Source organism: Gadus chalcogrammus, chromosome 16 (assembly GCF_026213295.1).
Source record: "Gadus chalcogrammus isolate NIFS_2021 chromosome 16, NIFS_Gcha_1.0, whole genome shotgun sequence".
NCBI lineage: Eukaryota > Metazoa > Chordata > Actinopteri > Gadiformes > Gadidae > Gadus > Gadus chalcogrammus.
Window position 1 is genome coordinate 10,017,946 of NC_079427.1, and position 26,100 is coordinate 10,044,045.

The 26,100-nt window shown below is 48.9% G+C and overlaps 2 protein-coding genes across 5 annotated transcripts in view; one reads left to right on the forward strand and one right to left on the reverse strand.

The window, feature by feature from the left end:
* Positions 1–5,906, forward strand: dusp14 (dual specificity phosphatase 14). Its single transcript, XM_056611820.1, has 2 exons — positions 1–223; positions 5,148–5,906. Exon 2 carries the CDS (start codon positions 5,277–5,279, stop codon positions 5,904–5,906), a length of 630 nt encoding a protein of 209 aa, XP_056467795.1. The 5' UTR covers positions 1–223; positions 5,148–5,276.
* A 5,068-nt stretch (positions 5,907–10,974) lies between these two features.
* The window catches only part of synrg (synergin, gamma), a 36,690-nt gene continuing 21,564 nt past the window's right edge, over positions 10,975–26,100 (reverse strand). The window contains exons 15-23 of one of the 4 annotated variants that reach the window (XM_056611248.1): positions 24,729–25,790; positions 19,804–20,331; positions 18,551–18,714; positions 18,092–18,145; positions 17,467–17,563; positions 16,299–16,447; positions 15,145–15,255; positions 14,857–14,895; positions 12,001–12,804 (exon numbers count right to left, since the gene is read on the reverse strand). In XM_056611248.1, coding sequence (XP_056467223.1) covers positions 12,742–12,804; positions 14,857–14,895; positions 15,145–15,255; positions 16,299–16,447; positions 17,467–17,563; positions 18,092–18,145; positions 18,551–18,714; positions 19,804–20,331; positions 24,729–25,790 — 2,267 coding nt within the window. In that variant the 3' untranslated portion in view covers positions 12,001–12,741. Of the gene's footprint in view, positions 11,238–12,000; positions 12,805–14,605; positions 14,896–15,144; positions 15,256–16,298; positions 16,448–17,466; positions 17,564–18,091; positions 18,146–18,550; positions 18,715–19,803; positions 20,332–24,728; positions 25,791–26,100 lie in introns of those variants that run through there. The other 3 variants (XM_056611247.1, XM_056611251.1, XM_056611249.1) reach the window with 3 other exon arrangements.

Genomic DNA, 26,100 nt, shown 5'->3' on the forward strand with positions numbered 1-26,100 from the left:
TCCCGGAGAACGGACCGAACGAACAACCAGAGAGGATTTTGATTTATCTTCTGATTGCTTCGGATTGTTTCGTCTTTCATCTTATTGACAGCCCTCCCAGTGTTAGTTGTCCCAGCTGTGAGCCTGTACAGTAGTTTTCTTGTGTCCAGATCGTGAGGGGCAGACCCGCGCCCACAACACCCTGCTGTCTGAATCACGATCTCATCCGCACCGGAGAGCTTTGGTAAGTGGAGTTACTTTCTCTCCTATCCGATGAAATATCCTCACGACACGATGATGTCTGTTTTAGACTTAAACATGATCAGCGTGATGCAGAGGCTTCAAATAAGCATATAGATAAAAAATATGCATTATCAGTGGGCTACTACGGGGAAGAAATGGACGCACCAGACACTTGTAGCGTGTGAGACCGACGTGCTGCTTATTAAGCTATTATTTTAATAATTCTGTCGGAACATCCGGACGATTTCACATCCACACATAAAAAATCAAATCAAAGAAGAGGCATTATTTCTACTTAGTTTTACCCGAGGTGGATTATGGTGGAGAACTTGGAGCTAACGTGCACGCGCACATGCACGACAGAGGTGTGCGCAGAGGAAATGTGTTGGAAGTTTGGGGTTGTCTTGGTATTTAGGTGTCAGAGAAGGTCATGCCTGCGTGGTCATTAAGGACCGACGCGGTATTACCATTAGAGACATTCGCACGGCAAACGGTCTTACCCTGCCATTTCTGTATCACATAGGCCTATTGCAATGGGGGTAAAAGACATAGGTATGAAAAGGTCTCCCCCAGTCTCATATTAACCTATATTCAGACAGATTTTAAATGTGTTGTTTAATTATGATTGCCACTTAACTCCAGCAAGCAATATTCACTGGTAATAGTAGACTCATGGTTTGGCATAGTAGGGCTAGCCTATGGTACAGTGAGAAATTGGACTTGGTCTTTAAGTATTCCCCCACTAGTTGGGTCATGGCAGTGAGAACCGGCAGCACACTGCAGGGAAATGCTACTCAACTGTAATGAAAGGCAGGGAAATAAGAGCGCTAATGTTGAATTAGTCATGTTGGGTGATGTAAAAACATTACACCCCCCACTAGAACTCCAATACTTCCTAGACTAACGACTCATTCGGTGGGTCGCTGCAGTGTAACCTGCCAGCAAGCCTTTCTGGGGACAGATGTGATACGTTTCTGGGCAGTAGTACAAGTTCAACATACCCTTCTGTCATGTTTTAGCAGACGCTTTTGTCCAAAGCGACTTATTCCTGGCTTATTCACTCATTTCCTGGGTAGAGTTATGCATCTTGCTCAAGGATGTAGACACTGGCGATCAAACCCAAATCCCCCCAGTACTCACTGTTAATACCTGGACTGCAACCGACCCTGGTTGAATATGTAACTGAATGGGCCTTTAGTGCCATTATGCACAGCACAATGGGTTGAAGAAGTGAGGTAATGCCATTGTTAGCTAGGACCACAGGTGGGAATCAAACCCAGGTCACTACCACTGGTTAGCGCACTAACTGGTTTAGCCATCAAGCCGTCCATCCAGGAACCAATTTGACTGAATGTATTCAACAGATAACATTAGAGTGGAGTCGAACCTACTGTATATCTATATCTGTCCTGCTGGCATCCCCTTCCGCAGTGTTGAGTGTCTGGAGAATTCTGGTGTTTTCATACACAGGCCTATCAACACAGGGTATGGGTGTCAATAAGGAATGAGTTTCAGCGGCCTGATTCTCGGCCGGGCGGATCAGGTGTCCGGCCTGCGTCCACAGTAGTGGAGGAGGTGTTGGTGGTGAGGGTGGGGGGTCAGCTTGGGTGTCATGTCACCCCAGGTGGATAACATTTCCCATTAGTCCTGGCCAGAAATGGATCCCGAGTCCGGTAGTCAGTGCATGAGTGGAATCTGTTCATGGAAAGAGGGAAAGGGAGGGCTGGGTTGGTCTTATATGCACAGAGATATGCATTCGAGATTTGTGACCGTGAGCCCACCTGTTGACAGACGTGAATCCATGGTGAGGGATGAGGATTGGTTCTCCGTAGGGCAGGGAATGGTTTGCTGATAAACCCCTGGGTCAACCATGCCTCAGCAACCTCGTCCTGGTGTAGCCTACGTCTCTCCATCCAAGACGCTGAACTGCAGAGTGGAGAAAGTGCCAGAGTCACAGCCTAAGCCGATGGATTCCTTGGCTTGTTTTGCAGAGTAGATCTTCAGAATGCCCATGTCGATTGACAATGAGTGACACTCGTTCGATGTCGACACGCAGCGGTCGATTGCTCTGTAATCACGGCAACCGCGTTTCTTTTTGTACACACCTTCCCGTTCGCGGTGGGTGAGGCTCAACGTGCGGCGGACAGAAACTGGCGAGGCCAGCTCTACGGGGCCGTGGGAGCCACACCTTGGAGGCCCTTCAAAAGCGCCATTGATTATTGTGTTTCCTTATCATTCCCTCTAATTGAATAGCGCTGGCAGCAGCACAGGCAGCTACTGGGCGGTGGGAAGGCTTTGCCTTGTGGCTAAGAAAGCAGTATGTGGTCGCTATAAAACGCACACATTCGTTCCTTTTTCTCCTTAGAAAAGCTTCACCTCATGGCTTGTTATGAAATTATTCCCCTAGTTTTCACATTTGGAAAGATTGCCGAATACGGTTGAAATCCCAGGGTCGTATAGGTTATCACTTCTTCTGTTCTACCAAATATATATATATCTAAACATTATATATAATGATTGCACTTAGAGAAAAAAGGTACAGCAATTTGCATGCCTTTCAAAATCATTGTTTTATTTTGAGAATACAAATGGGGGGCCTGGTGCTATAATTAACATCAATTACTTTGGGATTAATCAAACCTCTTTGTTTTGGTCGGAGCTCATGTCGCACAGTCAAACACAAAACAAAACACAAAACACAAGCTGTATATGTTAAAACAGCCAATACACAGTCTCCCTCAGTAATCTCCCTCAGTAATAGCGTGCGCTTATTAGAATAGTTCAATTGTGAAAGCACTAAAAGGAGAACATATAAGAAATATTCTATAAAAGTGTGTGTTGGTGAAGCGATTTAAAAAGGATTGCTCCACTTTGAGCCCTAAAGTTCTGCTGCCTTCAGATTGAGCAGGGCGTCTGAGGAACCGGCGTCCTTCCCTCAAACACGACAGCAACAGAGAGCCGCTCTACTCCGGCAGCAGTGACACCGGGATCGTTGTTATCACCAACGGCAACGGTGTAGTGAGCCGCACCTCGCTGTGACCCATGGCAACCATTTCGCAGCAAAAGGTGGAGAGTAATTGACGGACGGGTTTAAGTGATGGGCCATACGGCACGGAAAGCTCAGAGGAACACCTCATTATACCAGCTCGCCCGTCTCCGTGTGGGAGAGAGCGGGGAGATGGCCAGTGTGCGCTACACAGATTAAAAGGTAGGGAGGGGGAATGTGTGAGTTGCGGCAAAAAAGGGGGATTGCTATTTGATCAATGAAGGGACCTTAAAGCCTTGGGGAAATAACCTCTATAAAAGGGGGCTAATTCCGTTACTCACTGCGAGGCTCATACTTTCAATACGGGCGGCTATATCTGGGCAGCTTAGGGGAATATTGGAATAGGTTTAGACAGGAAGATTAGATAAATATTCAGAACGACTTTTTTATCTGTTGCATTTTCCATTTCCAGCGTTTATCAGTGGATCTGCTAAAGTAAAGAACATATCTGTAATTTCGGAAAGCCGATTCATATTTATTCATGTATATGTATAGACAGTTTTTTTTTTCAATTTTATACCTGCATTCATTTCGTGATGAATTCAGCTTCAGCCCTGGTGGCGGTTACATTCTGTTGTCACGCTTGGCCGCACATGTCAGCAGGTATCTTCTTCAGGGTCAGATAGCGAGCTCATTTCATATTAAACGTGGTCAATGGTGCAATGCCTGTCACTCAGACTCTGTCTGGGCTGGTTCAAGAGGACACTACAGACCAGGGTACTGTAGTGAACAAGAGGGCACTACAGACCAGGGTACTGTAGTGAACAAGAGGGCACTACAGACCAGGGTACTGTAGTGAACCACAGGGCACTACAGACCAGGGTACTGTAGTGAACAAGAGGGCACTACAGACCAGGGTACTGTAGTGAACAAGAGGGCACTACAGACCAGGGTACTGTAGTGAACAAGAGGGCACTACAGACCAGGGTACTGTAGTGAACAAGAGGGCACTACAGACCAGGGTACTGTAGTGAAGAAGATGGCTGAGAGACCAGGGTACTGTAGTGAAGGAGATGATGCAGACTCAACAGGTGTAAAGCCTAGCTTAGGGCTATGTTCTGCTGATAAATAAAGGCAGGGAGAATCGTGCGGACCATAGAAATTGTATTACGTTTCTTAAAGACTTCTACTGGCAACTTTAATCAATCCCAATCCCTTATGTTTGTTTGAATAATGCTGGTAGAACGCTGGTAGATCCAATAACAAATAGTATTAATAACAGTAGACATACAGCAACCCATATCAATATGAATAGAATATTTACAGTAGTGTATGCCCAAAGGGAGACGAGATATGTATGCGAGAGTCATGCCTGGGTGGGTGTGAGATGAGAAATGTCTATTTGGCTCCAGGGCTCGGAGCCTGTATAGATGAAAGAAGCCCATGTCAATATGAGAGAGGTCCGGCGGGCATGTTAAGCAATCTCTCCCTCAACCCCTGTCGCTCTCTCCATCTCTCACCCTCAGGCAGGCACTCTAAATATACGGCAAAAGGGAGGCTCTTACGTGACGTCGTGAAACGATGTAGGTCAAAGTGTTGCGTTGGCGAATTGTAGTATTAGTCGTCGTTTCCGGAACATCTTGTTCAAGGCTGTTATTCCCAGTTTTGCAGTCTCAGTCGAAGGTTCGGCTCCAAAGGGTATTCATCTCTGTCTGTGCTCGGGTTTCCAGTTACAGACATTAATTCATCTAATTTGTTTTCAATTGATCCAGCATGACATTTAAATAAAACTGCCCAAAAGCTCAATGCGGTTCCCCATGGATTCAAACACAAACTGCTAATTGAATGCAAGTGTTGACTAACAGTGTGGGTATGTAGGTCATTAAAGTGTGACCTAAATTACATTAATATCTCACCACGTGTTCCTCTTTTGTTCCAGGACCATCCGTCACTCCCAACTCCCACTCCACGGCTATGACCCACAGCGAGTGACGTCTCTCCACTTCACGCACACACACACACACACACACCCTTACTTTCCAATCGACCCAACGCCTCCGGTTCCACCATGGGTTCCCGCAGCCAGGGTTTCTTCCACCACAACCACCACCACCACCGCTCCATGGTGCCCGCGGCCGTGCCCCGACTGCTGGCCGAGACCACCAGCCTGCTGGGGGGCATCGCGCAGATCACCCCCAACCTGTTCCTCAGCCGGGGCAACGTGGCGTCCAACCGCAGCCTGCTGCTGTCCAAGGGCATCACGTGCGTGGTCAACGCCACCATCGAGCTGCCCAACTTCAACTGGCCCCACGTGGAGTACGTCAAGGTGCCCCTGGCCGACATGCCCCACTCGCCGCTCTCGCTGTACTTCGACAGCATCGCCGACAAGATCCACAGCGTGGGGCGCAAGCGCGGGGCCGTGCTGGTGCACTGCGCGGCCGGAGTGAGCCGCTCGGCGTCGCTGTGCCTGGCCTACCTCATGAAGTACCACCGCGTGTCCCTGGCCGAGGCCCACGCCTGGGTGAAGGCCCGGCGGCCCGTCATCAGGCCCAACGGGGGCTTCTGGCGCCAGCTCATCGAGTACGAGAGGAAGCTGTTCGGCAGGAACTCGGTGAAGATGGTGCAGACGCCCTACGGGGTCATACCCGACGTCTACGAGAGGGACCGCAGGACCCTGGCGCCGTACTGGGGCCTGTGACGGGGGGGACTGGACTAGCGAGGGAAGGGAAGGGAAGGAAGAGGGAGGAGGCAGGTTTGATGGGGTGGGGTTGGGGGGAAGGATGAGCGTCGTTTGAGGGTCTTTGCAGTTTCCTGCTCAGCCTGCAGCCCCCCCAGCGTTTCTGCGGGTTCCTCTATGTAAAATAAAGTGTTATGGAGGAGGGAATGGTCGATTCCAACCGAGCATTGGTGAAGGGGGCTGCCTTCTGTCCAGCCGTACTCCAGAACAGACATTCAAAATCCTCCCGACGAGTTGAGGGGAGTGGAAGATGTGACTTCTACTCCCCTATCGTCACGGGGAAAATATACCAGAATATGAACTGAACAGAGAATACAAAAAGTTGATCCGGTAAACATCAACAATGATTCATGTCATTTTCTGCAAAACAACAAATTAAGTCAGTTGAACTTTCCACAGGAGCAAGGGCATAAAGAGGGACCCCAACGATACCGATAAAAAGTATGTAAAGAAAATATGAAACAAAAAAGGTAAAAAAAGAGAAATGGGGTTGTAGCTGCTCTCTTTTTCTCCTGGTCGACCTTTCCACTGGACTCCATAGAATAACCGTGTATGCAATGAGAGAGTGTTGGGCTGAGAGTACAGACCCAGCGAGTCTCTGTTGACAACGTAGTGATTGAGGCCCAGGCCTCGGCGTAGTGTCATGTCGTGGTATTGTGCCAGTTCTTCGGTGGTTATCTTCAATGTGTGGGGCTGAATGCTATAAGCTCGATTTATGGTAGCACTTTCAAAAAAAACGTCAAAATCAGTGTACAGAGTAGAAAAAAATGGATATAAAAGACGTAGAAAGATTATGTTAGCAAAAGTGTATTGTTGGAAAGGATATTTTGGAGCAGTTTTAGCGCACAAAATATGGGAAGCATATGGTCGTATATATATTTTAAATGAAATAGTTGAACGATGTTACTATATCAATTTATTTTTTTTAAGCTAAATGAAAGTGCTAGAAAAGAACGGTAATAGATGAACCTGTCGTTGGCTAACTGTCCGCGACACCAAGAGAAAGTGAAAACTCTGTGGTGACGGCTTGGAGAGAACCGGTTTGTGGCGGCTGATTGGAACCGTGCATTAAAATTCAACAAGTAGCAAGGTACAAAACGAGACAGCGGTTTACCATTGTGGATTACAGCCCTAAACAAATCTATCAACAGTTCAACAGAAGACGGACCATAGCAGGAAAGAGGCACATTTAGACCTGTGCGTCACAGGCAGAACCTGAATTTACAAGTTGTTTAATGACCCAAATGATATATATATATTGTAACAAAAAGAAGCTCATGCCACTGTTTGTGTTTAAATTTGATTAAAATTAATAACTCATACATGCCTTGCGTCTTTTCTACATTCGTTGACTCCTTCAGTGGTTCAGATGCCGACACTCATTCGATATGCATGACCTAATTCAACATTCAAGCCCTGTTGCGGCTCCATTCTGTCCAATTTTCAACATGTCATTGGAGATCACATCTTTTCCTCCATGGCTTTTCACATGAAAGGGCACTGCACCTTTCATCAAGTCACCGTTCACTTCCCTTGCCACCTCTTCCCCCCGGCGTCTGTATGTGGCCGTCTTCCATCACTCCTCTTCATCACCGTCTCTACAGAGAGCACCCAGCCGGAAGACATCGACCGGAGCTCTTTGCTCCGTGGCCACTCTTCTCTGAGGATGTCACATGTGTCATAACTCACACACCCCAGACCTGCCCGGTGGGACACCACAGAGGTGACTGAGGAACGAGTGATGGGCCTCTGTATGTCTTGATCACGTCCTCTCTCTTTTTTTCTATATCACTCTCACTCCATTGCTCTCTCTCCCCCTTTGTATCTCTATCACTCTCTCTTTGTATCTATCACTCTCACTACCTCTCTCTCTGTCTTACTGGATCACTCAAGCCCTCTCTCTCTCTCTCTCTCATACCCTCTCTCTGTACCTCTGTCTCTTTCACATCCTCTCTCTCCATCACTCTGTATATCTCTCCATCCCTCCCTCTCTCTATGTATCTCTATCAATCTCTTTGTATCTTTGCTCTCTCTCTCTGCAACATGGGAACATTCCAGTGCCCAGTTAGAGGCTAAAAATCAAACATTTCTCAGCATTTCTTGTATAGCATTTCCCTGCGCATCACTTAAGTAAGTAGAGCGTTTTACATGCATTTTAACAAGCGAGGCAACCCAGCCGCCAGCCGTGCAGAACGAGCCACTAGACTAGAGGAAGAATATTTGACTCCCAATGACAAGCCCCCCTGCTCATACAGTCGCTTCTTTAAGATTAAGTTAAGGTTGATTCAAATTATTCAGGCAATTAATAAAACAGACAGAATCTCAATGATCACTGTATAGCCTACTTGTTCAACTGTCTAACTGCAGCTGTGTCCAAAGTACAAATCTGCACAATTCGGTCGTTGTGGGTAAAAGGTATTCTACGCACACTCACGCTATTACTCTTTAAGAGTAGAAACTATTCTGACAGTCAGTTTTTAAAGAGCACTATTTTAACAGCCACACTTTAGCAGTCAGGAGGACCCTCAACCAAAATGCATGACAAAACTCAAGGTGGAACAGACATGTAGATCTGAAAGACCTGCGTCTGGGGGAAGAGAGAAAGGGGAAAAGATACTGTATTAATATTATTCATTCCCCCCAGTGAAATGGTGAAGTTCAACTGTGCTAGAAGCCAATTTGTGTCTAGCTGAGAATAATGATAGAGAGGGGTGACCAGGATTCATCTGAAGCCCGAGATGTTGAAAATGATGGAACAGATGCCAGGACGAGATAGTGGAAGAAATGCTTCTATTTTTATAATGATCACTTCAACAGTTTGCGTATGAACAGATTGAACCAGTCTTATCTCGGGATTATTCACAGCCTTGGAGAGATGTCTTCAATCCTGTGGGTTTGTTCGAGAGTTAAACACACCAAGTTTAGATATTCTCCCTGTCCTTGAAGTGCACATTACGCTCTAGTCATGCATTTTTAATTTTAAAACCTTCACACAACAAGCGTAAGAACCTTTTTTGCACCAAAGCACGGGTGTTAATCTTTGAACAACCAGACCAGTCCACTATTTTGTCCAGTGACGCTACATAAAAGCAGTGCATGATTATATGGAAAGCGTTTTGAAGACATCAATGGATCACTTAGTGATACATCATCTTTAGCCTGGAGGTAAAATAAGCAATGAAAGTCGGTCTCAAGCGAAAGGCAGCAATCACGAGAAAAAACGCCAGGGCCACCTTTTCCACCGAACATCGTTTTAGTCATGGCACCGCAGAAAATCTGTGTAGAACTCAAGTGAAGGCAGGGCAGGATAAAAGATTGTCTTTAAACGACAGCCTTTTTTTAGTAATTGATTTCGGCATGTGTAATTTTCGGTAATCCTGAATGATTTTGGATTTGCCAGAGGAAAGTGGAATTCATTTTCTGTAGCCCGTTGAATCGAGAACGCCGAGGGATAAACCATGATGTTGGAGAGAACATGTCTGAACACGAGAGGACAGTAATAACATTGGTTTCATGATGCCCTAGAGCCTCTATTTGATTGGCTGTTTCCAAACGTGAAGCAGTGATATCCCGGCCCGAAGGCTCGTTGCTAGAGAATTTATTCCATTTTGTCCCGAGTAATGGGGAGACAAGGGCTCTCTGGGAAGGGGGAAAACACATTACCGTGGAAAATCAGCGGGAAACGTACTTCATAGGTTTGGATGAGGAAGCTGGGGTCTGAGCCAACAACACTCCCAGTTGATGATTCTGAACAGACGGGATAGGAGCAAAATGCTTCCAGTAATCACTGTTGTGATTATATAATGATGTAGAGAATTTCCGAATTTAATTCTAAACAAATTAATTCATAATATTGTCATCTTTATGGATGTTCATTAATTGACTGGATGTGTGTATATATTAACCCGTGCATACACAACGAAACAAGCACAATCGATCCAAAGATGTAAATTAGTTGTAAGCATTTATTTACATTTTCGATTCACTTCACAACACAGTTCATCACTGTAGATACACTGCGGCAGTAGGCTAGCTTTTACGCAAAGTGTCGCCGCGATTTAAGTTTACACTTCATTTTTTTCATATCTGAATATACAAAACATGATCAGCGGTGCACACAGCCAACAACAAAAAAAATAAACACAACAGCAATAAGTTAAATGACTGTCTTTTTACCTCTGTTTAAATATGCAATACACTTTTCAATAAACTGTGCAAAAGGTATCGCAGGCAGTTCAACACAACACATACAGTAGTAGTTAACGGTTTGTTCGGCACAGCGATGTTAAGACTGTGTCTCAAAGACAAACTGAGGAATCAAAATGACCTACCCTTGAAAATCCTTTAAAAGAGACCATCCATTAGTTCTAAAAGTTTCTGCGGGCAAAAAAGAAAAGGTTAAAAGATTGAAGAGACACAAAGGCCCAAGACCAGGCCGGCCATCCTAAAGTGCCTTGCACAGACAAAGCAGAAAGGGGAGTTGGGAGTAAGAAACGATGCGTTAATAATTCATTCAGCCATCTCCCCTCTGCGGGTGTCTAATAACGAGGCATAACTCCACATGTTTGCCCCGTCAAGATAACTGTGAGAATAATGGAAGTCCTAATGACGTTTGCCCCTCCCTGTCTCAAAGCGCCATCAGTGTCTCATTGGAAAACCTTCACATGGACGACAAAATAAAACGGGGAATATCTTCATTACTGCCAGGGTAGACTTTTTAATACGTTTGAGGGAATTTACACACCCTGTTGGAACACGCAGACCCCGATAGTGCTGTGGTTCCGACGGCATAATGGTCCTCAACAAATCGGTGAGGGAGTGAGTGTGAGGGTAGCGAATAAATACAGATTCCAGTGACTTCAGAGCTCCTTCAGTTCTCTCCCCACCACTCTCTCTCTCTCTCTCTCCCTCCCTCCCTCCCTACCTCTCTCTCCCTCCCTCCTCTCTCTCTCCCCACCTCTCTCTCTCTCCCTCCCTCCCTCCCTCCTCCCTCCCCATCTCTCTCTCCCTCCCTCCCTCAAGGTTGACAAGCGCAGCGTCAGTGGCGAACCGCGCCGAGACCACCCCTCACTGTCATCCCCACCCGTCTCTCACCCCTACGGCCCCGTTGCCATGGCAGCAGCGGCGGCGGCGGCAGCCCCCCCAGAGTCCGGGGGGGGCTCAGAGCAGGTCGGGGAGGACGAGGCCCGGGGGTTTGGGCTCCACGCAGTTGATCCAGAAGTTGGCGCAGCTGGCGTGGTACTGGTGGCCGCCGTAGAGCAGCTTGAAGTTGTCCGTCTCCGAGTTGAAGGCCTGGTGATGGAAGGGGAGAGAAAGAGGGCGAGAAAGAGGGAGGTGTTAAGGTGCTTTTGACGGTTAAAGGGAGACAAACAAAGCGTTGAAGCACTTGGGAGGAGGTGGTAAGTGTGCGGTGTGTTTGTGAGATGATAATAATAATAAATAAAATGTATATAGCGCTTAATATGGTACTCTAAGACGCTTGATCGAGCAGGGTGCTTGAGGGGAGGCCGCAGGCCACGGAGAGAGAGAGAGATCTAGGTTCCTCGCGCTGTCGTCGACGGTGGAATTCATACCAGCTTGATGGCATGGAGTCTGCCACCTTGTTTGTAACCGTTCCGAATTGATTTGGGTTCACCGTAGTATTTGAATGCGTCCCTGCGTGTCGTTCATACCTACGTGGTACACGGTTATTCCAAGGTAATGAAATGTATGAGATCAATCCTAACAAGACTTCCTGGTACAAAGCAACAACTCGTGTTGAACTGTATCTGAATAATAATAAACACCGAAAATGCAATACAAACGTCAGAGATCTGACCCGGCTGGCATTTCCCACGGGCCTATTACTGGGGGTTCTGATTCCCGATCAAACGGAGATGAAGCCCAGTGTGTGTGTGTGACTCTTACTTTCCTTTGGTGAAACACCAGAGATAAGCTATAGCAAGAAAACTGAGTCATGTGTAGGATGAATCACCAGCTCTCCCCCGCGAGAACACACACACACACACACACACACACACACACACACACACACACTAGAGAGCGAGCGGGTAGCGGCAATCAAAGTGTGTACAGAGATGGACAACGTGTCTGGAAGTCATCTATCATTCATCTAAACAAAATGGCGGCCTTCAACCGCGATGCGACCCGGGTTAATGGCTCTCCCAGGAAGAGACGGAGTAGTAACAAAATCACCTCTCTCCCAGATGCTGGGGGTTCACTCATTTTTAACAAACACAGCGGGCTCCTCTCCTAACTCTTAAGTGAGTAAGGGGGTAAGATGCCGAATAAGATGCTTAAATCCTAACGCTCTTCAATGACATGTATCTCAATTCACTGCCATGCCGCCTCATGGTTCAATGCGTCTGCTAAATGGCTTCATAGTTATCCCACGGCTATCACGGTCCTAGCTGCACTCGCTCTCCTGCTCGTGGCCCGCGGCCTCTGTGAGTTCCATGGCGTTCCCTGTGAGGAACGCCAGAACATCAGCATGTAGCAGACAGCCGAGCCCGGGGGCCAATCAGCACGCAGCCTGGCGGGCGGCTGTGCTCTACGTGGTCTTTTCAACGGGAGCGTCGGGGAACGTGAATGAGAATGTCTTCCACCCACTGCAGAGGGCAGGCTGGATTTAGCAAAGGTCAGCATGACTTATTCACTGCGACCTTTGCACTGGGAACCGAAGCCAAGGGCCCACCGCTTGGAAACCCAAATCATTCCCGCTGTGGCACTATTAAAATGTACAAAAAAACTGTGCAGGCGGAACGAAAAATCATTCTTTGAGTTTCTTTTTGCAGTATTATTCTATAGGAGAAAGAAAAAATTGCATAGTTACCCTCAACTTGCTTTCTTTGGCCTTTGCCTGTAAGCAACACAAGTCGTGTCAGCATTAGCTTTTCAACCCACACGATGTTTGTGTGAGCTTGTCAAAAACACAGTTCAGGCACCACCCAGGAGCCCCCCCTCTTCAAGGCCCAAACACCAGGGAGAAGCTGCCTCGCTGCCCCATCTCCTGGCTCTCTTTAGTCGCTCATCTCAGATGTCCTGGCGTCTGCCACGTCTGGACATCTGGACTGGGCTGGGCTCGGAGAGGTCAGTGAGGTTCCAACATCTAGACATCAATACAGCCAACCCCCCCAAAACAGAACCCAAAGGTATTCATGCGTCCTGGGACGACACGATAAATACCAGAGGAGAAGATGGTGCTTTGGTTGAACTTGACTGATTGAGTAGTGTCCGCAAGACCAGAAAAGCAAGCGTGTGAAAGCAGCAGGAGACGCAGAGAGGGGCAACCTCACGGCAAGACCCTTCCTCATACATCACACCGCTATTCAGGGTATGAGGTCAGAGAGGGAGATCTTACCTGTTGCCCATCTCTGTGTCCTCTAAAACTGAAGGACAGTTCCCGGTGAGATGCTTAAAAGCCCAGAACACTTCAGCACAGCCAGTAGATCAGGGCTCAAAGTGGATGAGATGCTGTCAGATATCCCAGTCAAGAATGTTTGCCTGTGAGCCAATCAAAAGAGTTGAAGACAATATGTGAATGAGGCCATCGAAGGATCAGTCCCGCCTCCTGTTCGTGTTATCTTTGCATATTTCCTCTCCAGCGGGTGTTTCCATCATAGCTTAAGTCCCCACAGTGTTGCTGCATCACAGGACAATGTTTTTCGTTTTTTTACGCTGAAGGACAAGGATGCCATCTGCTGCAGTCAGACCCTTCCTCTCATCCCCTCGTCTTCAGCGCAGACTGCTGCTCCCCATTGGCTGCTGAGCCTCGTTAGAGACGGGGCGCCGCCCACAAAACAGTAATTAAAAGACGGGTTATTAATCTCCCGCCAGAGGAGCAGGGGAAAATTAATCGTTTTTAATATCTCTGGTTCTATCTGTGGACGAGCCGGTGGGGGTTGTGGATAGGGGAGAGGGAGGGAGAGAGGTAAAGAGGGAGAACGAGAGAGCGAGAGAGAGAGAACGAGAACGAGAGAGCGAGAGAGAACGAGAACGAGAGCAAGCGAGAGAGAGAGAGAGAGAGAGAAAAATAAGGATCTATCCTCTCCTGTTCTACATTGTGGTGTCTGACTGTGAAACGTCTGCTGTGAGGCTGGTACGTACTATCGGGCCATATTCCTCTCCCTCTCTCACCCTCCATCTGGCCAGAGACTGGGAGGCAAGAGAGGGAGAGAGAGAGAGAGAGAGCGAGAGAGAGACCAGTAAGGACAGTTAAAGTGGTCTTCTTCTGGTACTGGGGACCATGATGGACTTGGGGGATTCATTCACAGGATAACACCACCACCACCACCACCACCACCACCACCCCCCTCTCGCGAGAGCAAGAGAGAGAGAGAGAGAGCGAGAGAGAGAGAGACCTACCCAGAGGTCACTCTGGTGTCCCGGGGTTAGTGACAGTGAGAAGGGACACAGGAAGATGCTGATTTTTTGGAAGGTAGGAAGTGAGGAAGGGAACAATTCCCCCGTCACCAAAAGTACCCTACCCAGAATGCAACAGCTGCCTGCCGCCCCCCCCCCCTCCCCCGAGGTGCGAAATCGACAAGTCTTCTCTCCTCTCTCTGCACACACACACACTCACCTTTAATTAGCTTTAATAATTTTTTTCCTAAGTTCCTATGTTCCTAACGAGCCCGTTAGAGCGGTTGCCATGCCGACGGCGGCGGTTTCGTCAGCCCTCCCGAGGGGAGCGGCTGGCGGGGGTCTCCTCTGTGTGTGTCTAGACCCCCACCCAGCGCAGTATCAGAGCTGAGAGAAGGGAAGGCTGTCGCTGCGGACCCCGCAGCGGGCCCGTCCTCAGCCTGAGAGAAGACCCCCCCCCGCCCCGACCCTCTCCCAATGCACGGGGCAGACGATGGAGATAGAAACATGGATGGATTTGGGGGAAGGTAATGTTTCTCGGGGGTCCTACTCGTTTGAACAGGCGTCCGATTGTGCTTTCTTCTTTTTTCTGAAAAATGGTCCAAATGTCACATGGTTAAACGCGTTCATGACAAAAGGTGTGTGTGTGTGTTTGTGTGTCTGTGTGTTTGAGTGACAGACAGCATGTCCGTGTGCGTGTTGTGTGAGTAACCGAGACAGCATTTGTGTGTGTGTGTGTGCGTGATTGTAGAGTGTATGTTGTGCCTGTGAGTGAGTGAGAGACGGACAGCGTGTGTGTGAGTGTGTGGATTATGTGTGTGTGTTTGTGTGTACCAACCTTGCTCCGAGAGTCCACGTTCAGCAGGCACACCCCGCACGCTATCTCTTTGGCGTTCTTGATGCCGTGCCTGAGGATGCAGCAGGAGAAGTCTAGAGAGCTCTCCTCAGGCTACACACACACACACACACACACACACACACACACACACACACACACACACACACACACACACACACACACACACACACACACACACACACACACACACACACACACACACACACACACACAAGATTAATATCAAATAAGAGCCCCCTACAGCCTCTGATTAACACCTCTGTATCATTGGTTTCTTCGTTCTCTTTTTGTCGAGCCTGTAATGTTTTCATCCAAGATGTCCATGTAATTATCTCCCCCCCACTACTCTCTCTCCCGCTCTGTCTCTACTCCCTCCCTCCCAGTTCCTTTCTCCCCCAAGAGGACCTAGTGTGACTGATGTTGAATTCTCCAGTAGGCGGCTTCAAGGGACAGACCGTGCATATGTTTCGGCCGGGGGAATACATTGAGCCGTCTGATCTGGGCCGTCACATTTGAATCCATGCTTGGCTCAGACAAAGATTCAGATTCAAAGGAGCTGTGGCTTTGACTTCACTGCATCGACCGTTATTCAACATAATCCCATTCATCTTGATGCCATTAACAGAATACAAATACTGTATTTGTGGCGTTGCTGTGCTTCTATTCTAATCATTAGTAATACACTGTACTGTGTGTTGACCTAACTAGACCTCCTTCAAAGCAGTCGTTTTATAGGTCAATCAGTGGTTTTAATAAAAAGTATAGTAAAAGCGTGTGTGTCAACGTGCGTGTGTCAACGAGCGTGTGTCAACGGGCGTGTGATTGTGTCAACGTGCGTGTGTGTGTCAACGTGGATGTGCGTCAATGTTCGTGTGTGTAAACAGTATGTGTAAACGTGTGTGTGTCAACCTGTGCTTGTGTGTCAACCTGTGTGTGTCAACGTATGTGCGTGTGTGTGTAACTGTGTGTGTCTGTCAACCTGCGTGTGTGTGTGTGTCAACCTGCGTGTGTGCGTGTCAACATGTGTGTGTCAACGTGTGTGTGTTTGTGTCAGCGTGTGTGTGTGTGTGTGTGTGTGTGTGTGTGTGTGTGTGTGTGTGTGTGTCAACGTGCATGCGTAAAGAGGCTCTTACCACCAGGTTGGCCAGCGACATGAAGCCCACCAGGTTGTTCCACACGCGGCTGACGTCCTTCAGCAGCTGCTGCAGCTTCTCGCAGCACACCGCCGTGGCCTTGATGCCAAGCTCCACCCGCCTCGTCACGCGGTACACCTCCACCACGCCTGGGAGGAGGAAACAAACGCACCCCGACCCGTGGGTCACTATATACACACGGGAAGATGTTTTCATGGACGCATGCATAATCACTTGCGAACGCACACACACCGACACACACACACCTACAGACAGACACGCACGCACGGGCACAGACACACAAACACACAGGCACACACACGCACAGGCACACACAAACACACACACACACACACACACACACACATCAGACACAAAAATAGAATCAAATTGTGTGTTCCTGCTCTTTCCTCGTGACTTCTTGACTCAGGTTGCTCATTAAAACCCAACAGGACTGACAGGGGCAGGGAGCTGTCAGGCCGAGCCCAGATGAGTCACCACACACAGCAGTCAACCCCAGCCATCAACACCCCTGCTCCTCATAACCGTCCACGCTGCGGCCTGTCGTCCGCAGGCTGTACCCCTAACCCCTGGGCTGTCCAGGGGCTTCCTCTGCTCGGTGTCTACGGCTTTATTGAAGTAAAGCAATACGTTTCCTGAGCTCAGTGTACGAGTGTATTCGGCCGCAAAGTGAAATAACTGGGGTCTTATTTTTGTCCAGTTGTTCAAATGTTTTGATCAGGTATTGGGTGACTGCGACCCATTGCAGTTGTGCTCAATAATCTAAGTTAAGACGGTTGACCGGTCGAATTGGCTCCTCATCTCAAGAGAAGAGAACTGTTGCGAATGGGCATGTTTATGTAACAGTGTATGACGATGTGCGCGTAAATGTGTGTGTGTGTGTGTGTGTGTGTGCGTGTTTGTAAGTGTGTGAAGGTGTGTGTGTGTGTGTGCGCGCGCGTTATTGTGTGTGTCTGTGTGTGAGTATGAGTGTGTGTGTGTGTGTGTGTGTGTGTGAATGTATGCGTGAGTGTGTGTGTGTGTGCGTAAATGTGTGTGTGTGTGTGTGTGTGTGTGCGTACATGCTTGTGTGTGTTTGCATGAAATGTGTGCGTGTGCATATGTGCGTGTGTGTGTGTGCGTGCGCGTGTGCTGGCCCGTGACTCACCCATGAGGTAGTCCATGCCCTGGGCGGACTGGATGACCTCGGTGCACACGGAGGAGCTGCTGATGCCGTTCAGCGTGTTGTTGGCTTTGGTGATGACCTTTGGAGGAGCACACAGGGCGTTAGGCTACTGTGGCCACCTGGTCAATGGAACTCATGGAATCCAGAAGCACTAATTTAAACACCATTAGAAATGCTGTGCTAATGTTGTAGCCGATTCATGCTACTTTCAAAGAATTCACAAACTGCTTTACAAGACACCATTATGAATGCCATGCTAATGTTGTAGCCTGGTTAATGTTAGTCATGGAATTCTGAGATACCGATTCAAAACAACATTATCAATTCTATGCTAATGTTGTAGCATGGGTTACGCTACAGTCATGGAATCCAGGTAGACAGATTCAAGACACCACAAATGCCAGGCTAATGCAGATCTGGGACTCCATGACTGTAGGCTTAACCAGTCTATGGATAATGGATTCGAACAACAGGGCGAAAAAGGAACGTCCTGATAAAATTACGTTTCCTACTTTGATTCTTAATGAGGAGCGACTGCACTCTGACTGCACATAAGAATCACTTCAACCAAACAAGAAGAAAAAACAACAGGAGTAGAGACACATACCTCCAGGGCGCTCTCCAGACACCGCTGCCACTCGTACGCATACCGCTCGCTCTCCTGCAAGCACAAAGCGGCCATAGGTAAAGAGTTAAGCATACTTATATAGCATTAGCATAGGGGTTAATGGATCAGGTAAGAGTTAACCTAACCCCTACCCTAACCCTATTAAAGAATGTATACCTGTACATGTCATGTATACATACTGCTTAGTTAACGTACACCATTCATTAAGATGAAAACCATGAGTAAAGGACAACTATACCATTAGTTAACTGTAAGTTAACGTTAGTAAATGCTTATTACTGCATTAACTAAAGTTAATTCACAGTTAATCAAGGTACCCTTATGGTTAAGTATAACAAATTAAGAAGTAGCTATAAAGTGTCTAAAGCTATGAAATGCCGAGATGTAAAATGCCGCGTGCCCCTCTGGTACTCTGAAGGGGGGGGGGGGGGGTCTCACCTCCACCTCGCCGGTCAGGTCCTTGTACTTGTCTCTGATGACGGGCAGGGCGGGCTTCTCACTCAGGGTGCTGGAGCGGTCCCTGAAGGGCTGCTCCGGGGCGGGGGACGGGGGGCAGCGGCCAATCTCCTTCTCCCCCAGACTGTGGCTGCGCTTGTGGGACCCTGGCCAGGAAGGGGGGGGGGGGGGGACGCATGGATAAAGAATAATAGGGTTTAGAAACGCACACATACACACACACGCCTACAGACACACACACACAGAACTATACACACACAAAAAGGTCCTGGGATTTCTATTTACACACACACACACACACACACACACACACACACACACACACACACACACACACACACACACACTTTCCACGGTGTAGAAGATGCTATCTGGTGACTAGTCTGAGCGATCCTGTGTCCGCCGTATCTCGCCCGCCCCCCCATCGCCGCTCCCAAACATTGCGAGGCGGCTAATTCCTCCCGGACAGCCGTTGCATAAACAAAGACCTCATTTGCGGCAAATAATAATTAGGTACAAAACAGTGGCACGGCATGAATAATTCATGACGACATACACATACACACACACACACACACACACACATACATACACACATCCTGGCAGCACACCTCACACCCACACACAGAGAGACGCACACGCAGAGACTTAAGATAGACTATTCCAGTGGGGCCAGCAGTGTGGGCCAATGCGTGCGTGTGTTGGGGCGAGGACAGGTAATCTTAATCTGCATTGCGCACGAGGCTCCCCAAACCATAACATCTCTAATTCACCGTCCCTCTCATACCCGCTCTAATGAGATTAGCATCCCGATGGGCCACGGGAATCAGCATCAGACTCTCATTCGCACAAATTACATCTAGCCCAGGGAGAGGCCAGAGAGAGAGAGAGAGAGAGAGAGTGTGAGAGCAGGGTTTTTTATTACATTTAGAGAAAATCCTGATAAATTACAAGTGAAAAACAACCCTGGCAACGGCAGTTAGGAAATGAACAGCCATTAAATGGATACGGTTAATTCTGCTTTTGTGGAACTGCACCCTTGCTGATACCTCTCAGCAGCGGAGGGGACCGCAGGCCCAACAGTGACATCTGTTGACTGACAGAGGTACTGCATGGCTGAAGGAACGGTTACCTATTTGGCTAAGTAAGTAGCATCACTAGTCGTTTTAAAAGGGGCACATAACAGATAAACAAACACTATATTAGACAGCGTATAATGGAGGAGAGGGACTCACCTTGGACACACAGGTCAAAGGTCGCCAACTCGTTCTTGATCATCTCCTCGCTGGACTTGACCTTGGTCTGAGAGCTGGCCTTGAGAAAGTCGGACTTGCCAAACTTGGGCTTATCTCCTTGGAAGGCCCCAAACTCATCGGAGGCCTCGCCTTGGGGCTCCTCGGGGCCAACGTCCACGCCCGCCGTGGACTTATCGGACACCGTACTGGCAAAGTCTCCAAAGTCATCGTCGTGGTCGCCGCTCGGCTCGGGGAAGGCCTCAAACTTCCCCTCAGAAGAGGAGGCGTCGTCCTTGGGGGGGAAGGTGGAGGAGGCGGCGGTGGTGGTGGTGGTCAGGTTGGGGGCGAGGTTCTCCGTGCTCCCGAACGTCAGCCCACTCCCGTAGTGGGGCGGGGCCAGAGCGGACCCGTCGGAGCCCGGGGCCTTCCTGGCCTCGACGGACACGCCCTCCTCTCTGTCTGACCAATCATAGCTGGCTACACTGCCGGTGGAAGTGCCGAAAGGGTCAAATTTCATGTCGTCGCCTTCTGCAATGACAACACAAACACACCAGTGGTACCGTGGAACGGAAGGGCAAGAATGCTGTCTGATTAGCCAATAAGAAGGCAGTAAATGAATAAATTACTGTTTAGATCTTATTACGGCTGTTTTCATTGGCATAGGCTTCCAATGGTGAAGAAGATGGAGATGTTGTATAAATATGCATTTTTAAAAGAGCCTTAATACCATTTGTTCTGCGTCAATACATTTCAATATAAAGCTTGTGTTCTTCTGTCTAAATCGTATTTCATTCATATTGTAAATCAATTCATTATCCATTTTCATACATTTTGCAAAACAACTGAATAGGTTTGAAACTCCTAAAAGGAAGGCAATTCTACATGATGGGTGTCATGTCTGAATAGGTCTGGGGATAGAACAGTATTATCATCTGCATAGTTCAAATAACAGTGTCAACAAAACGCCTTTGTTTTTCTTCAACTGCATTGTTGTGGTGTGGGATACAATCAGATTGGGTGTATAAATAATTATTTGTCACTGTTGGCGCTCGGTTGCCATCCTGTTGTCCCCACAATGACTCATAAGACAACAGGTGTGTGCAAATACACATACACACAAACAAAGAGCGAGAGAGAGATAGCGAGAGAGCGAGCCAGAGCCAGAGCGAGAGAGAGACAGCGAGAGACAGCGAGAGAGGATGAGAATGCTAGTGTCACATTCACAATGATATCAACATGCTGGAACCGATACGCCCCACCTGTCCTAGCCCTTGACAAACTCCTCAGACACAAAAAAGCAATTTGTGAAATTGACAAGGATCTAAATCTGAAAAGCCATGTGTGTGAGATTATCATCCTGCCTCGGAATAAAGAAAGAAACAGAAAAATAGAATAGAAAGAAATAGACGGTACGCATTCCAGCAATACCAATGGTAATATTTATTACGACAACATGAGTCAAGAGAGAAAGATCACAAAATACTGTGAAAGAGGTCTATTGTTCACAAGAGGTTTGTAAAACTAACACTTGCAAAATTAGATTTCAGTCATTTTTTTCATCCCGAATACAAGGGCATGCAAAGTTAGGAATCAAGGAAGAAAAACAAACAGAGAAGAAAACATAAAAGGAGAAACCAAGAGAATCCCAAGAAGATAGCATAAGCAGAAACCAGAATGAGAAGGCACATTCACAGACTTAAAATAAAATCAGTTCGGCCTGGGGGATATATCACACACTAGTACGCATCACTACCAGGGCGTAAAGCAACAGGTTGGAGATTTACATACAGAACACTTGAAAAGCCAGGATAAAAAGGTTTTCAAAGAACAGGCTTGGAGGCAGGATGCATTATTACTATTCATAACCCTTTGAGGTCCTGAGCAGCCTTCTGCTTTTTTCCGGGCTGACCTGGGGCGCGTTCCATTAATAAAATGGTGGCCACCGGGCACAAGGCCATTAGCCAACTCACTGTGTAAGCTCGGCAGAAAAGTACTTGCTTTGCCAGGGGTGGGGGGGTGGGGGAGGGGGGGGGCAGGCAGCACAGAAATAAAGTGCCAGGCTTAAGATACGATGCTTACGTACAACTTTCGTATCGTATAGTGGGTGTGATTCTGTCATTTTAGGTAATACATTCGTTGGGCGATATATTTGGTGGGGGGTTGGAGGGGTAAACACGGTGAGGTGCCTTGCTCAAGCACACAAAGGGTCATGTAAACTCTAGACTCTCCTGACCTCTCTGGAGACAGCGTGATAATAAACGCTCTCGCTACTGCACTGGTTTTTATGATATTAGCCCAGCACAGACACTGTTGCCATCTCCAAAAGAAAACATTATTATGATTATAATTATTAATAGCACACAAATACAACCATGTCCCAAACTCGCTGCCGCCACCCCGACCAGCGTTGTGCCTCTTGATAGATAGGCTCCATTTCATTCACACGGTTCAAATCAGAAAACAGGGTCAGGGAATCTGTCTACATCTGAAAATAAGAGTTCATATTCCTGTAATAAAAATACACTATTAAATCTATGTATACATTTTTTTTCCCTTTCTGATAAAAACAACTTGCAAATTACTGTTGCTCATAAAACGGTATCCCTATAATACGTTTCCTGTCAATTTCACAAATTGAAAAGTCAGGCACACAGCAGCAGAAAGCAAGGCAGGACAGGGTAACAATACAGACGGATCGTTTTCTCAAAATGGCCCTGCGGACCCATGATTCGTCATGCTGGAACATCACAGATGAAAACACAAATCAAGATTCCTTCTTTTTGTGCTATGGATTCTGGAAAAGGACCTCAAGGGAGAGGAAAAAAGGAAAAAGAAGGTACTGTCTCTTTAAGGGCGGCCTACTGGGCCAGGAACGTAGTAGTGCAAGCAGGGGGAGGCGTTTGAACGGTGGGGCTCTTTGGGGCCCCGGGGAGGGCTGGGTCCTAGAGCCCTCTAAGCCTAAGTGATGGAAGGGGACTTGTGGTTATGAGGTGGATCAATGTAGAGTGATGACAGTACTGTAGCTTTAACACCGTTGCTGCTATCGGGGGACCTTGGTCTTTGTTTAAATACTCTTGTTGTCACAATACTCTTTTTGGATCAAACACATTCAGGGTTAACAATTTGAAACACTCTGGGCATACCCAAGCCAATTTTCTTATAAACCTTTAAATAATTTATCTTAATTTAAATAATGCCTGTTTTGTTTACAATTCCATTGCACCCCAGGTGATATAAAACCACAGGGATTAAGGGATATTTATATTATAGCCTGTATATGTGTGCGTGTGTATATGTATCAACCTGTCTATACCATCACACACAAACACACACACACAAACACCCCCCCCACACACACACACACACACACACACACACAACCTTATTTATCCAACAAGAAACCAACAAATCCCTTATTAGATTGAAATGAGGGATGTTTTCTGTGGAGGAGCCACCGTGAAGGCGGCGTATTCAAGTAGTCAGAGCTCAGCAACCTATGGTGCTTATGGAACAAAAAGCATGCGTGCAAAACATGCTCCTACAGCTGAACGGATGGCCTGAGATGAAGAAGAGATGGGCCACGGGACATGAGGGCCGAGATGATGGATGAATGCAAAACGAACACCAAGGAGTACGGGAGAGTGAGCACTCTGGATGAACAAAAACACCTAGTACTAATTATGGAGGTAAATAAATAAATAAATAAATAAATACATCGTTAAATCGAAGCGTATTGCTTGGAAAATAATGAGTTTGGCATGGGCCGAGGCCTTCACCCCCTCACTGCTACGGCAACAGGCAGGTTGTGCACACAGACGACTAAACGACTAAACCGCTGACGGGAAATTAAAACTAAACTCTAAACACAAATCTACCGGCCAGAGAGCACTCCACGGCTCTATTGAAAGCAAAACCCGAACGGCTGTCAAAAGCTTTCAAAACACTCCTCTGAAACACTGACTATTTCCCTAAATATGTCCCCCGGCGCCACAACATAAGCTTCATACATCTCATTAAAACGCCTTGATTGCGTCTGCTGCAATAAGTGCAGCAGACCCGATAACAACCTCTCAGCCTTCTGAATCAGCTCTTCCGACACAACCATAACAACAACAACAACAACCTCAACGCTGTTTACATAAATTAGCATAACAGCCCTGCTTAACACTACCTCATGGCGGAACGCCGCTGCACCTACTCAGTCGTATCGTATTCGTATTCGTACCTTCGTCTGAACCGATTAAAATACAGAGTGGGATTAATATAATACTGCAATGTCCCACCAAGACACGTCTGAATGGCAGCGTCCGGTCCTGGAGGGAGAACGATAAGGCGGGGGGGGGGGGGGTTCGACACGCTGACCTGGCCGAGAACGGACGAGACGACTGCCCTAGGATGTCATGGCAACACACAAAACCAGTTAGGTTGAGCTACATGACGGTGTGACAGGAGGGAGCACAGAGACAAACAGAGGAGGAAGTGATGTCACAGAGAGGGTGACGGATATGAGGGCGCAAGCACGGCAAAGGAAGCCACGCAGGAACACATCGATGAATCAATGAACGCATGTGTGGTGATGATGGCCGTGGAAACATGGGGATGGGGTTAATGCGGGTGTAGCGACGTGACGATGAACCCTATACACCGTGCTATGGCGGCGGTGAGCGTCTTTAGCGTGTATGACAACACCTCACCCCCCTCGCCGGACCCTCGCCCCCAGCCCCCCGGGACCTCTGATCGAGCCGGAGCGACAGAGAGAGGTGGCCGGCGAGCGGTAGTGACGGCTTTATGTGTGCGTGCGTGTAACCGTGGTAACAAGGGAGTGTGGGTGGTGCTAGTGGTGGTGTCGGTGGTGGTGGTGGTGGTGGTGGTGGTGGTGGTGGGGGGGGGGGGCCTTCACCAGAGCAAGCGCACCAGTTCCTCACCTGCGGCGGGGGGCTGGTGGGCGGCCAGGCCGGGCAGGTCCAGCGAGCTGTCCGACATCACGTGCTTGAGGTCGCCGCCCATGTCCGACAGCTTCATGTCCAGCTGCACCGACAGCGCGTCCTCCGAGTCCTCCCGGCCCCCGCTGCTGCCGCCCAGCGACGGCAGGTCCAGCGACTTGACCGACGCGCAGTCCTCCTTGGTCTGCTTGAAGGCCGCCATCTTGTCGCCGCCCAGGCTCCGCTCCGCCGCGCCCAGCGCCGTGCAGAACTTGGAGGACTGGAAGTCGGCGAAGTCGTCGGCGGAGGTGTCGCCGCCGCCGCGCAGCCCGCAGAAGGCGTCCCGGGCGTCGTCGTAGGCGTGGCCGCCCTCCAGCGACAGCTGCTTGAACACGTCGTAGCGGTCCAGGCCCTGCGGGGGGCACTGCTGCGCGACCGCCGCCGCCGCCGCCTCTGCGCTTCGCTGCTCTACGGCGCCGTCCCCGCCCTTAGGCCCCGCCCCCGAGCTGCCGAACGCCATGAAGTCGGCAAAGTCGTCCTGGGAGGCGGACGGCCCCCGGCCCAGGAGGGCGGCGGGGCCCGGGGCCGCGTCGGAGGAGGAGGAGCCGGCGGGGGGCATGGAGGAGGAGGCGGAGGAGGAGGAGGTGGCGAACAGGGCGAAGTCACCAAAGTCATCGGCCCCTCCGCCGGAGGGGGGCTTGGCCCCGCCCCCGAGGAGCCCCAGGGAGGGGGGCAGGGACACGGCGGGGAAGGGGCAGGGCTTGGCCTCGGGGGCCGGGGCCGGGGCCGAGGGGCCGAGGGGGGAGAAGAGGTCCAGGTCGGCCATGTGGAGGGCCTTGTTGGGCTGAGAGAGAGGGGCCCCCGGGGCCTGGGGCTGTGGGGGCGGAGCTGGCTGTTGTGGGGGGAGTTGCTGCAGAGAGTGGGAGGTGGGGAAAGAGGGGGGGAAGGGGGGCTGGAAGATCTTGGCCTGGTCTGGAGGGTCTAGGGGAGAAACGCTGTCGGACGTTTTGAAGTCTGTGAAGCCGTCGTCAGCGCTGACAGACTTGAAATCGGCGAAGCCGTCCCCTGGGGGCGGAACACATCGATGGGGAAGACAAACGTTAGAACAGGGACTTTTAACGAGGCGGTGAGGTCATCGCGTGGACACACAGTGACCCCGGTTGCCTTAGCAGCAGATTGTTTACTTTCACAATCCTACATGATAAGACAACAGCGGATTAGCAAGTCAACGCTGGACGGACTGTGCTGTTCCCCCCCCCCCCCCCCCCCCCCCCAAGGAAATACAAACAAACACTCCACAAAACACAGCAAGTCGTCCCTGTACACAGAGTCCCATCATGCAGAGGACTCCACACAGGGACAGGAAGTAATGAGG